Raw genomic sequence first — 13,652 nt, 5'->3', positions numbered from 1 at the left:
CTACAACAAAAAGAAACGATTACACAACACCTTCCAATCCTACAACAAGCAACAATAACACCACACCCTCCAATCCTACAACAAGCAACAATTACACAACACCCTCCAATCCTACAACCATAAGCAACAATTACACAACACCCTCCAATCCTACAACAAGCAACAATAACACAACACCCTCCAATCCTACAACAAGCAACAATAACACAACACTCTCCAATCCTACAACAAGAAGCAACAATAACACAACACCCTCCAGTCCTACAAGCAACAATAACACAACACACTCCAACCCTTCTACAGGCAACAATAACACAACAATCTCTAATCCTACAACAACAAGCAACAATTACACAACAACCTCCAATCCTACAACAAGCAACAATAACACAACACCCTCCAATCCTACAACAAACAACAATAACACAACACCCTCCAATCCTACAACAAGCAACAATAACACAACACTCTCCAATCCTACAACAAGCAAAAATAACACAACACCCTCCAATCCTACAACAACAAACAACAATAACAAAACACCCTCCAACCTTTCTACAGCCAACAATAACACAACACCCTCCATTCCTTCTACAGCCAACAATAACACAACACCATCCAATCCTACAACAAGCAACAATTACACAACACCATCCAGTCCTACAACAAGAAGCAACAATAACACAACAACCTTCAATCCTTCAACAAGCAACAATTACACAACACCCTCCAATCCTATAACAAGCAACAATAACACAACACCCTCCAATTCTACAACAACAAGCAGCAATAACACAACACCCTCCAATCCTACAACAAGCAACAATAACACAACACCCTCCAATCCGACAACAACAAGCAACAATAACACAACAACCTCCAATCCTTCAACAAGCAACAATAACACAACACCATCCAGTCCTACAACAAGAAGCAACAATAACACAACACCCTCCAATCCTACAACAAGCAACAATAACACAACACCCTCCAATTCTACAACAACAAGCAAGAATAACACAACACCCTCCAACCTTTCTACAGCCAACAATAACACAACACCCTCCATTCCGTCTACAGCCAACAATAACACAACAACCTCCATTCCTTCTACAGCCAACAATAACACAACACCCACCAATCCTACAACAAGCAACAATAACCCAACACCCTCCAATCCTTTAACAAGCAACAATAACACAACACCATCCAATCCTACAACAAGCAACAATAACACAACACCCTCCAATCCTACAACAAAAAGAAACAATTACACAACACCCTCCAATCCTACAACAAGCAACAATAACACAACACCCTCCAGTCCTACAAGCAACAATAACAGAACACCCTCCAATCCTACAACAAAAAGCACCAATTACACAACACCCTCCAATCCTACAACAAGCAACAATAACACAACACCCTCCAGTCCTACAACAAGCATCAATAACACAACAACCTCCAATCCTACAACAACAAGCAACAATAACACAACAACCTCCAATCCTACAACAAGCAACAATAACACAACAACCTCCAATCCTACAACAACAAGCAACAATAACACAACAACCTCCAATCCTACAACAAAAAGAAACGATTACACAACACCCTCCAATCCGACAACAACAAGCAACAATAACACAACAACCTCCAATCCTTCAACAAGCAACAATAACACAACACCATCCAGTCCTACAACAAGAAGCAACAATAACACAACACCCTCCAATCCTACAACAAGCAACAATAACACAACACCCTCCAATTCTACAACAACAAGCAAGAATAACACAACACCCTCCAACCTTTCTACAGCCAACAATAACACAACACCCTCCATTCCGTCTACAGCCAACAATAACACAACAACCTCCATTCCTTCTACAGCCAACAATAACACAACACCCACCAATCCTACAACAAGCAACAATAACCCAACACCCTCCAATCCTTTAACAAGCAACAATAACACAACACCATCCAATCCTACAACAAGCAACAATAACACAACACCCTCCAATCCTACAACAAAAAGAAACAATTACACAACACCCTCCAATCCTACAACAAGCAACAATAACACAACACCCTCCAGTCCTACAAGCAACAATAACACAACACCCTCCAATCCTACAACAAAAAGCACCAATTACACAACACCCTCCAATCCTACAACAAGCAACAATAACACAACACCCTCCAGTCCTACAACAAGCATCAATAACACAACAACCTCCAATCCTACAACAACAAGCAACAATAACACAACAACCTCCAATCCTACAACAAGCAACAATAACACAACAACCTCCAATCCTACAACAAGCAACAATAACACAACAACCTCCAATCCTACAACAAAAAGAAACGATTACACAACACCTTCCAATCCTACAACAAGCAACAATAACACCACACCCTCCAATCCTACAACAAGCAACAATTACACAACACCCTCCAATCCTACAACAAAAAGCAACAATTACACAACACCCTCCAATCCTACCACAAGCAACAATAACACAACACCCTCCAATCCTACAACAAGCAACAATAACACAACACTCTCCAATCCTACAACAAGAAGCAACAATAACACAACACCCTCCAGTCCTACAAGCAACAATAACACAACACACTCCAACCCTTCTACAGGCAACAATAACACAACAATCTCTAATCCTACAACAACAAGCAACAATTACACAACAACCTCCAATCCTACAACAAGCAACAATAACACAACACCCTCCAATCCTACAACAAACAACAATAACACAACACCCTCCAATCCTACAACAAGCAACAATAACACAACACTCTCCAATCCTACAACAACAAGCAAAAATAACACAACACCCTCCAATCCTACAACAACAAAAAACAATAACAAAACACCCTCCAACCTTTCTACAGCCAACAATAACACAACACCCTCCATTCCTTCTACAGCCAACAATAACACAACACCATCCAATCCTACAACAAGCAACAATTACACAACACCATCCAGTCCTACAACAAGAAGCAACAATAACACAACAACCTTCAATCCTTCAACAAGCAACAATAACACAACACCCTCCAATCCTACAACAAGCAACAATAACACAACACCCTCCAATTCTACAACAACAAGCAGCAATAACACAACACCCTCCAATCCTACAACAAGCAACAATAACACAACACCCTCCAATCCGACAACAACAAGCAACAATAACACAACAACCTCCAATCCTTCAACAAGCAACAATAACACAACACCATCCAGTCCTACAACAAGAAGCAACAATAACACAACACCCTCCAATCCTACAACAAGCAACAATAACACAACACCCTCCAATTCTACAACAACAAGCAGCAATAACACAACCCCCTCCAATCCTACAACAAGCAACAATAACACAACACCCTCCAATCCGACAACAACAAGCAACAATAAACCAACACCCTCCAATCCTGCAACAACAAGCAACAATAACACAACACCCTCCAATCCTACAACAAGCATCAATAACACAACAACCTCCAATCCTACAACAACAAGCAACAATAACACAACAACCTCCAATCCTACAACAAAAAGCACCAATTACACAACACCTTCCAATCCTACAACAAGCAACAATAACACAACACCCTCCAATCCTACAACAAGCATCAATAACACAACAACCTCCAATCCTACAACAACAAGCAACAATAACACAACAACCTCCAATCCTACAACAAAAAGCACCAATTACACAACACCTTCCAATCCTACAACAAGCAACAATAACACAACACCCTCCAATCCTACAACAAGCATCAATAACACAACAATCTCCAATCCTACAACAACAAGCATCAATAACACAACAACCTCCAATCCTACAACAACAAGCAACAATAACACAACAACCTCCAATCCTACAACCACAAGCAACAATAACACAACAACCTCCAATCCTACAACAAAAGGAAACGATTACACAACACCCTCCAATCCTACAACAAGCAACAATAACACAACACCCTCCAATCCTACAACAAAAAGCACCAATTACACAACACCCTCCAATCCTACAACAAAAAGCACCAATTACACAACACCTTCCAATCCTACAACAAGCAACAATAACACAACACTCTCCAATCCTACAAGCATCAATAACACAACACCCTCCAATCCTGCAACAAAAAGCAACAATTACACAACACCCTCCAATTCTACAACAAGCAACAATAACACAACACCCTCCAATCCTACAACAAGCATCAATAACACAACAACCTCCAATCCTACAACAACAAGCAACAATAACACAACAACCTCCAATCCTACAACCACAAGCAACAATAACACAACACTCTCCAGTCCTACAAGCAACAATAACACAACACCCTCCAATCCTACAACAAGCAACAATAACACAACACCCTCCAGTCCTAAAACAACAAGCAACAATAACACAACACCCTCCAATCCTACAACAACAAGCAACAATAACACAACACTCTCCAGTCCTACAAGCAACAATAACACAACACCCTCCAATCCTACAACAAAAAGCACCAATTACACAACACCTTCCAATCCTACAACAAGCAACAATAACACAACACTCTCCAATCCTACAAGCATCAATAACACAACAACCTCCAATCCTACAACAACAAGCAACAACACAACAACCTCCAATCCTACAACAAGCAACAATAACACAACACCCTCCAATCCTACAACAACAAGCAACAATAACACAACAACCTCCTATCCTACAACAAGTAAAAATAACACAACACCCTCCAATCCTGCAACAACAAGCAGCAATAACACAACACTCTCCAATCCTACAACAAGCAACAATTACACAACACCCTCCAACCTTTCTACAGGCAACAATAACACAACACCCTCCAATCCTACAATAAGCAACAATAACACAACACCCTCCAATCCTACAACAAAAAGCAACAATTACACAACAGCCTCCAACCCTTCTACAGGCAACAATAACACAACACCCTCCAGTCCTACAACAAGAAGCAACAATAACACAACACTCTCCAATCCTACAATACGCAACAATAACACAACACCCTCCAATCCTACAACAACGAGCAACAATAACACAACATCCTCCAGTCCTACAACAAGCAACAATAACACAACACCCTCCAATCCTACAACAAGAAACAATAACACAACACCCTCCAATCCTTCAACAAGGAGCAACAATAACACAACACCTTCCAGTCCTACAACAAGAAGCAACAATAACACAACACTCTCCAGTCCTACAACAAGCAACAATAACACAACACCCTCCAATCCTACAACAACAAGCAACAATAACACCACACCCTCCAAGTCTCTCACACTCATTGACAATGAAACAACTGTCTACAATGCCACAACACCAAGCAACAATCGCACAGCACTCTATATTGCTACAACAGCCAGTTACTTAATGGAACACAAGACAACAACTATCAACATTCATACAACAGACCAAACATCCAGCAGGAGTTACTTACCAGAAAGCAATGCTCCAACACCCAGCAGCACCTATGCAACAGAGCACCAAGTTACAACCAGAAACAACCACGCGACAGCCTATGAAGCTACTCAACCTAGCATCAATTTGACAACCTTACACAAACCAAACATGTCAACCAACAATTATACAACAAATCCGAACATAGCAACCATCTCCAGCAATTTTACAAATATGTATAATACTACAGTAAGACATGATTTCACAACTGCACCACCCAATAACCCAACTAGCAAAGCTGTAGCAGTACGCAACACAACTAAACATGATGATTCCACCACTTTGTACACTACAACTAAGTCTTCTATCAATTACACAACAGCAACTGAACCACCTCATAAGGCAACGACTTTCTTCAGCACAACTATTGCACCAGTTGTAGAACCACAACAAAACACAACCTCTGCCAAAAGCACGACAGTTGTAGCAGCTACGACAAAAGTTACCAATACTACACGTCCACACTTTACTACAGAAAGTAGGACTTCAGTTCCTGACAACACAAAACCAACAGAAGCTTCTTTTATTAACCGGACTGAAAACCAGACCACAGTCAGTGTGACTCGCTTGACAACTGTACCCAAAAATTACAGCAGCTCCACCGCAGTTGTCAGCACTGTTCAAGAGAATAAACCATTAAGTTACAACTCAGCGACTCCTGTCATTGCTGCCACTGCTTCTACAACTACGACCGCTCACAATCCAACAAATAAAAGCACAACTACAACTAAAGAGTCTTCATCCGCTACGCAAACAACTCTCCCGACCACCAAAACTACAACAACCACAGTGGCCAGTGAGTAAAGATTATATCTTCTAATTTTTAGTCAGAGTTTTGTAGAACAAAAAGAAAACCATCAAGGTTTCTAACTTATTGGGTTGATCTTTTTGTTTTTTGAGGGACGGGAACTACTTTGACAACCACTGTGAATTCCAGTACAAGTGCGAAAAGTAAGGAGGAACAGGCAAATCAGTTGTTGAATCAAACAGAAGATGTGTCTAAGCTAAACTCTTCTCAGGTGAAGCAACTGCTGAACTGAAATTCTGTTGTTCTTGTAAAATATGAGAGTATAGCTTTATTTACACATATTTCAGGTGTCTAAATTGTTGGATGACCTGAAGGAAATTCTGGTGGGCCCAACTGTATCTCAATCAGTGGGACAAAAAGTCCTTGATGTCATAAGCAACCTCATAAATGGTGACCCAGAGGTTCTGTCTGGATCAACAAATAGGTCTGACTGATATACGCCTCAAACACCAACTCATGACTACAGCCATTATTATTCTTTATAATGTGTTTTTTTGATTTGTTGATGACAGATTGATTCATATGGTCGATAATTTGGCTCTTAAGCTGGAAGTCGCCGACATCGCCGTCTTGTCCTCAGCCTCTCTGGTTCTGGCAATAAAGACAGTGGACTGGACCAACTTTCCTGAAACCTCTGTTGAGATTTTAGACATCAATGATGTACAGGTAATCCATAAAAGATTTGCTTATTTTAAATGTTTACATACTGCAAAACACAAAATGTTACAAAGTATTCTGATCTAGTTTCTAGTGCAAATATTTTAGCACACTTGAAATAAGACAAACTAACTTACAAGTAACTTTTTGGCAAGAAATAGAGGCTTTTTTCAGTAAATAGTTCCTATAAAAGCAAAATAATCTGCAATGTTGCTAGAACCTTTCCATCAATATTGAGAAACTACTTAAAACAAGCCTCTATTTATTGCAAAAATGTTGCTTTTAAATTAATTTGTCTTACTTGAAGTGTACTAAAATATTTGCAGTAGAAACTAGACCAAAAATACTTGGTAAGATTTTGTGTTTTTGCATATTATGGTATACATACAGTATGTTCCAAATATTTATCAGTTCCAAACCATTTTTTAAGTATTGTTTATAGTCTTCTTGTGGTTTCATGTGTTTTTATTAGCCTAATAGACAATATCTGTCATCTGGAGGTTGATTAAGGTCCTGATTTACTTTGTAGGACACAGATAGACACTTTCACTAGGAATACTTGACAAACAGTCTCAGTTTGAGACTGAAGTGCTTAAAACAGTAAATTAAATGGCTGGTTAACCGGTACAAAATGGATCCATAAAGGGGTGACACTGCAGAACGTATGTACAAAACCAGGTACAAATAAGCCTGAAGTCCATATAAACAGTATTTAAATTGTATTAATAGTAGAGCTTTAACTGTTTCTAGTTGCTAATTTTAAAAAGCTGGACATTTATGCTAGCGTGTGAGCCATTTACCAGACTTCCACCAACACTGAGCAGCAATGAACCTCAAACAGATAAAGTTGGGCTCCATTTCTGAAGATTTACCTGTAATCCCATTTACAACCAGAGGAGTAAGAGACAATCTTACAGCAACAGATGTCCTTTTCTTATTACTGTTATTGTGAAGTTAGGAAACTTTGGTTATTCTGGTTTTAATCTTGACCTAACACCGACTTCATGTCAAAAGTCTGCGATTTGAACCAGTTAGGAACGATGTATTATGCATCAAGTCAGTTCTGTATTTTGCTTTTGCCTTTTTTCTCCAGCTCCGACGTGTCAGGAGTTCCCGGGTCAAAAGGTCAGCTCCTGCTCTGGGCTCAGTGGACTTGCCCTCCTCCATAACATCAGGTCTCAGTCATGAAGAGAAGCAACAGGCCAGCAGAGTCCAGTTCACTTTCTACAAAACAAATTCCCTCTTTAAGGTACATTTCTGCTGATGGGCTCACTGGTTTTAAATTTGTTCACATTTTGTCATCAATAAACCAGATTTCAATGTATTTTATTGGAGGTTTTGTAGAATAGACCAACACAACGGAGGGCACAGTTGTGTAGATGAAGGAATACATTTGCATATAACTTTTATGACAACAAGTCTTTCATTTGTCTATGCAGCAGCTTTGCACATTTCCAAAATAAGTCCAACATCTTTGAGATATTAAAGCAGGAACTTATAAGCATTTTTAGAGGGGATCTCAAGTATTCACAGATTTTAATTTTACATAGTTTGCCTAAACTCTATGAATATTACATTGACAGTTGCAAAAACTGCTCCAGATTAATTCAATTTGTTTGCAAACACTGCAGTTAATCATTCAAGAAAATATTTTTGACTCAGTTCAGGATGTAAAAACCTGCTCATATATTCAACTTTGAGACATGTTTGATGAAAAAACTCATTTCATTTTGCAGGATTCCAGTTTAGACAACCGAACGGCTGTCAGTCCAGTTCTCGGGTCCAGTGTGGCTAATCTGTCCATCAGCAACCTGAAGGACAACATCACGTTTACCATCACTCACAGCAATTTAACTCAAGTGAGTATTAATGCAAAAAATACACAGATAAAGCCTTCAAAACAGAATTTACAAGTAACATCAACGTAAGCTCATAATAAAGCTAAATTCTGTCAATAGACTTCTTTTTCCCGTTTTAAAATCCTGCTTTCTGTTTCTTGGTTGTCAGGATAACGTCACATCATGTGTCTTCTGGAATTTCACAAAGAAAAGTGAGGGCAAACATTCAGGTCCATTAGCAGCTTTAGAAAACTGACATTGACTCAACATCAACATTTTTTTTTGTTTCAGACGGTTCGGGGGGCTGGGATGACACCGGCTGCTTCGTCGTCAGCGCCACTCCTGAATACACAACCTGCAGCTGCAATCATCTCACCTCCTTTGCGATACTGCTGGTATTTCTAAACGTTTCTCCTTTTACAAAATAATACAAAGGTGTGACCTAGTTATGTCTGATTATTTTGTGTCTGTTTGCACTTTAAACAGGATTTATCCAGAGAGGGAATACCTGACCCACAGCAGGCCATGATATTGACTTTCATCACCTACATTGGATGTGGAATATCTGCGGTTTTTCTAGCCGTCACCCTGATAACATATATGTTATTTGAGTAAGAACACTACACTGCAAAAACACAAAATCTTACCAAGGATTTTTGGTCTAAAAAATGTCATGTTCTAATTGTAATCACAAAAATATTTTATTTTTACATACTAAATAAACAAAATAAGCATACAGTATTTCAATGAAATACACAAAGTAGTCAGATACCTGTAGCTTTTTTTCCAAGTTTGCCAGATTAAAAACAAAACATACACTTACAATTTCCATTTTAAAATTTTAATTGTATCTTTTTTGAACAGCCTGGCATCAGTAAAAATGTCACCAATGTTGATTTTATGTTACTGTAGGTCAGCATGCAAGTGCTAGCCGAGATGCAATCATTAGTATTTTATCTAGTTTGAACTTTCTAGCTTATTTTACCTTATAAACTGTTGTGACCTTCTAATTTAGCTTTGTAATCACTGTTTTGCACTGATTTCTAATACTGTTTAGGTGGGATGTTTGCATTTTCACCAAAATCATTCAGTAAATAACATCCACACTGCATTTTCTGTGAAAATGCTAATTTTCTAGCTTTGCACTTAGAATCGAAGGCCGCCCAAAATAATTCCGAGGGCTGCAAATGGCTCCTGGGCCTCACTTTGGACACCCCTGTTCTAGTGCAAAAACTTAAATAAGACAAACTAACTTACAAGTAACTTTTCAGCAAGATATATAAGCTTCTTATGTCACTCAAACTACAGACTTCTACATCTCCGTTGGTTATTTCTGTAAGTAATGATGAATCTGTCTTTGCAGAAAACTCCTCCGTGACATTCCAGCCAAGATCCTGGTCCAGCTCTGCTTGTCCCTCCTGCTCCTCAACCTGGTCTTTCTGCTGGACGGCTGGCTGTCCAACTACGAAAACGTCAACCTGTGCATCAGCACTGCCTTTTTCCTGCACTACTTCCTGTTGTCCTCGTTCACGTGGGCGGGGCTTGAAGCTCTGCACATGTACCTGAGCATCGTGCGCGTGTTCACGCCCTACCTGAGTAAATACATGCTGAAGTTCTCCCTGATGGGTTGGGGTAAGAGATGTTTAAATTAGGCTCCAAAAGTTAAATGTGTTATTAATTGTACTGACAACCATTTTTGTCTAATTACTGTGGCTACCAGGTATCCCTCTCATTGTGGTGGTCATTATTGTAGCAGTGGACAAAAACAACTATGGTCTGGTTCCAAATGGAAAATACGAAGATGGGACGTCTGACAAGTTGTACGATTTTTATTATTTTTCTCCAGTTTCTCCAACATTCAATCATCTAACATGCAAAAATATCCATAAAATTGCAGCTGCATTTTCTTGGGAATATTTATGTTAAGATATTGATAGTGTAAGCAAATTCAAAATAAAGGATTCACTGTCTTATGGTGCTACAAACACTGTAAGTTTTTGCTGCTAGGTTTAATCATAGTTGATAATATTCCTTATCCTAAACAACACAGATGAACAAAAAATTTCAAATTGTTACTACTATAATAACTACGCAAAACTAAACATAATTTCTTAATATGGAATGTTTTAAAATGGAGCCTTCCTACTTTTCTAACCTTCTGTACCAACTAGCTGTTCTGCTAACGCTAATGTAAGAACAAGATTATGCTACTATTACAACTACGCATAAGTAACATAATTCTTAAGATGAAAAGTTTTAAAGTGAAATGTTTCTACTTTTCTAATTGTACCAATTAGCTGTTCTGCTAATGCTAATGCTAGGCATTTGTAAACAACAACAGGATTTGGTGTTAATTTTTATTCATTCATAATATACACACTTAATTTAATTTCAAGCAGCTGTTATTTAATCAATACATGGAACATAAACCAGCCCACCAGAATGAAAGCTGTAACTTCTGGAAGTTACTTTTATTTTTGCTTCAGTTAGGTACGCTAAAAAGTATGAAACAAAAGCTACAAGTTGAAATTTTATTTCAATAAAAAGAATTTTAACCGTTTTATAGCTTACTTTAGCAGCTAGTTGTGCTGTAGAGCTATAGCTGGTTTGCATGATAATTAGAATTCAAATAGTTTCAACTACAGCAACACTAAAAGTAGCAAGCTACTTTTGTTTGAGCTAGTAGTTAGCTAGCACAAACAAGCATTTGTGTAAAGGTGTCTTTGGTCTTAATCTACGTGAAACACAAAGAATAATGTGTAAATCTTTTTCAAAATGCATCACATTTTGCTTCATAATTTAGAAATTAAGTTTTTATTGGAATGGTAGCATCACAGCCGACTTTATGTTGTTATGTTTGGCTAGCTTCTCTGCTAGCATACCGTCTTTCGCCCACATTAAGCCTGTTTTCGTGTGTGTCTCTGTAGCTGCTGGCTGCGTAACGACGTCGCCTTTTATGTGGGCGTGGTCGCCTACTTCCTCCTCATTTTTGTCTTGTGTCTGGTGGTCTTCATCGTCGTCATGGTCCAGCTGTCCCGGATCAAGAAGCAGAACCCTCACAACCAGTCTCCCAACCGGAGTTCCATGACCGACATCAGAAGCATCATCGGCCTTGTCCTGCTGCTCGGCCTCACCTGGGGCTTCGCTCTGTTTGCCTGGGGAAAAGCCAGGCTCGCCTTTTTATACCTGTTCACCATATGCAACTCTCTGCTAGGTGAGCGCTAATCAGAGCTAATCCACTCTTAATGTTAAGCACAAAATATATCCTTATTTATTTATTTTTAAAACTGCTTTATAATCGATAAAAATGTCTTGTGTAGGTTTGTTTGTCTTCATTTTCCACTGTGCGGTAAAGGAAAATGTCCGCAGGATGTGGAGGACGTTTCTGTGTTGCGGAAATTTGCGTCTGGCTGAGAACTCAGGTGAGCTGCGTTGTAGTTCTCAGCTTCGCCACTAGGTGGCGCCGCCGTTTTGTGAGTAATATTTTGTTCAGGAATCAGTGCCGATCAGCAGAAGTTGTTCTTAGGTAGTTTTATGGTTCTTATTAGAATTTGCGTCCATAAGACTGGTAAGTTACAGTCTATTCATGTTTGAGTTGGATAATATGTGTATTTTATTACTTTGGACGTTTTCAATTTGCCAAGAACAAGCTATAGCTAAGCTAAGTTCTACTCTAAATTGTGGATTCTATTAGATTTAGTTGCTCTTTTTCACTTTATTAACTATATTAGTGACTGAAAGATTAGACTGGAGTAATGAGAATAATGTTTTATTTCATTTACCAAATATAGTTACATTATAAGGGCCTAAAAACACACCAAGAAAGCCTGACTTAGATGTAATTGTGTATTTTTCTAAAGAATGGAGCCGGACTGCCACACAGAACAAGTTGTCGGCTGCTACGGCTACAACATCGGCTAATCAACACAGCAACCGTAGCTCCTCCCTCGGCAGCAACCTCACCAACAGCAACAGTACGTGTCGCAGTGCATTTCCTTTTCCTGTCTGTGCAACAACAACATCCCAAATCAATGTTTTTCCTCCCGCCAGGCTCTGTGTTTAGCGGAATATCGGACTTCTCCAACAGCAACGTTGTCCTCATTGAGTTTCGCTGGCAGAGCCAATCTCTGCAAGGCGAACCCTGATGGGAAGAGATTAGTGAGGCTGGAAGCTAATTGTAGATGAAGTCTAAAAAAGGTTGAATGAAGGAGGACAATATTTCAAAGCAGAGGAAGACTGAAAAAAGCCAACTTCTACAGGAGACCAAGACATGTCATTATTTCCACAATGAAATTAGATAGATAAATAGATAGACAGGTGGGCAAATATTTATTTTTTTAATAATGCAGGAAGAACATTAGAAGAGGTATGGCTTGTTTATGACTGAAAATTCTAAATATTTCACTGTTAGAGCTGAGACTCAATCGTTTAACTGCAAGTAAGATAAGTGTAATAGGAGCCTTTTAGCAGTTTGACTGTCATGATGCTGCTTTGCTGTCAATGAATTTACATAATCATAATAAAACTGTGCCAAACTCAACTACTAACTTTGTATCTGAAGAATTTTGTGCAATTTATGCCTACATATGCTGTTTAATAGAGAAGCACCAATGCAATTTTCAAATCCGATATAGCTGTCTTAGGTTTAGTATCGCATGATATTGATTTGATAAGTGCTGAATTGACTTAAAACGTTTATTTTTTTTAATTAGAAACAGAAATTAATGTATTAAATTATACATTTGATAACTCTGCACAGTTAGTATAGTAACACAGTTATATTCACCAATAGCT

The 13,652-nt window shown here is 38.8% G+C and overlaps 1 protein-coding gene across 1 annotated transcript in view; it reads left to right on the top strand.

Moving 5' to 3' along the window:
- The window catches only part of adgrg2 (adhesion G protein-coupled receptor G2), a 42,372-nt gene extending 28,974 nt beyond the window's left edge, over window positions 1–13,398 (top strand). The window contains exons 23-38 of the mRNA XM_023326749.1: window positions 1,494–1,671; window positions 5,458–6,351; window positions 6,456–6,574; window positions 6,651–6,787; window positions 6,876–7,029; window positions 8,114–8,269; window positions 8,757–8,879; window positions 9,028–9,070; window positions 9,150–9,253; window positions 9,345–9,469; window positions 10,222–10,490; window positions 10,579–10,678; window positions 11,786–12,072; window positions 12,179–12,280; window positions 12,719–12,832; window positions 12,909–13,398. Of these exons, the coding sequence (XP_023182517.1) occupies window positions 1,494–1,671; window positions 5,458–6,351; window positions 6,456–6,574; window positions 6,651–6,787; window positions 6,876–7,029; window positions 8,114–8,269; window positions 8,757–8,879; window positions 9,028–9,070; window positions 9,150–9,253; window positions 9,345–9,469; window positions 10,222–10,490; window positions 10,579–10,678; window positions 11,786–12,072; window positions 12,179–12,280; window positions 12,719–12,832; window positions 12,909–13,003 (3,000 nt within the window). The 3' untranslated portion in view covers window positions 13,004–13,398. The remainder of the gene's footprint in view (window positions 1–1,493; window positions 1,672–5,457; window positions 6,352–6,455; window positions 6,575–6,650; window positions 6,788–6,875; window positions 7,030–8,113; window positions 8,270–8,756; window positions 8,880–9,027; window positions 9,071–9,149; window positions 9,254–9,344; window positions 9,470–10,221; window positions 10,491–10,578; window positions 10,679–11,785; window positions 12,073–12,178; window positions 12,281–12,718; window positions 12,833–12,908) is intronic.
- Window positions 13,399–13,652: the final 254 nt, after the last annotated feature.

Source organism: Xiphophorus maculatus, chromosome 21 (genome assembly GCF_002775205.1).
Source record: "Xiphophorus maculatus strain JP 163 A chromosome 21, X_maculatus-5.0-male, whole genome shotgun sequence".
Classification (NCBI taxonomy): domain Eukaryota; kingdom Metazoa; phylum Chordata; class Actinopteri; order Cyprinodontiformes; family Poeciliidae; genus Xiphophorus; species Xiphophorus maculatus.
The sequence above is the reverse complement of the archived record's forward strand: the minus strand, read 5'-3'. Positions and strand labels throughout refer to the sequence as shown.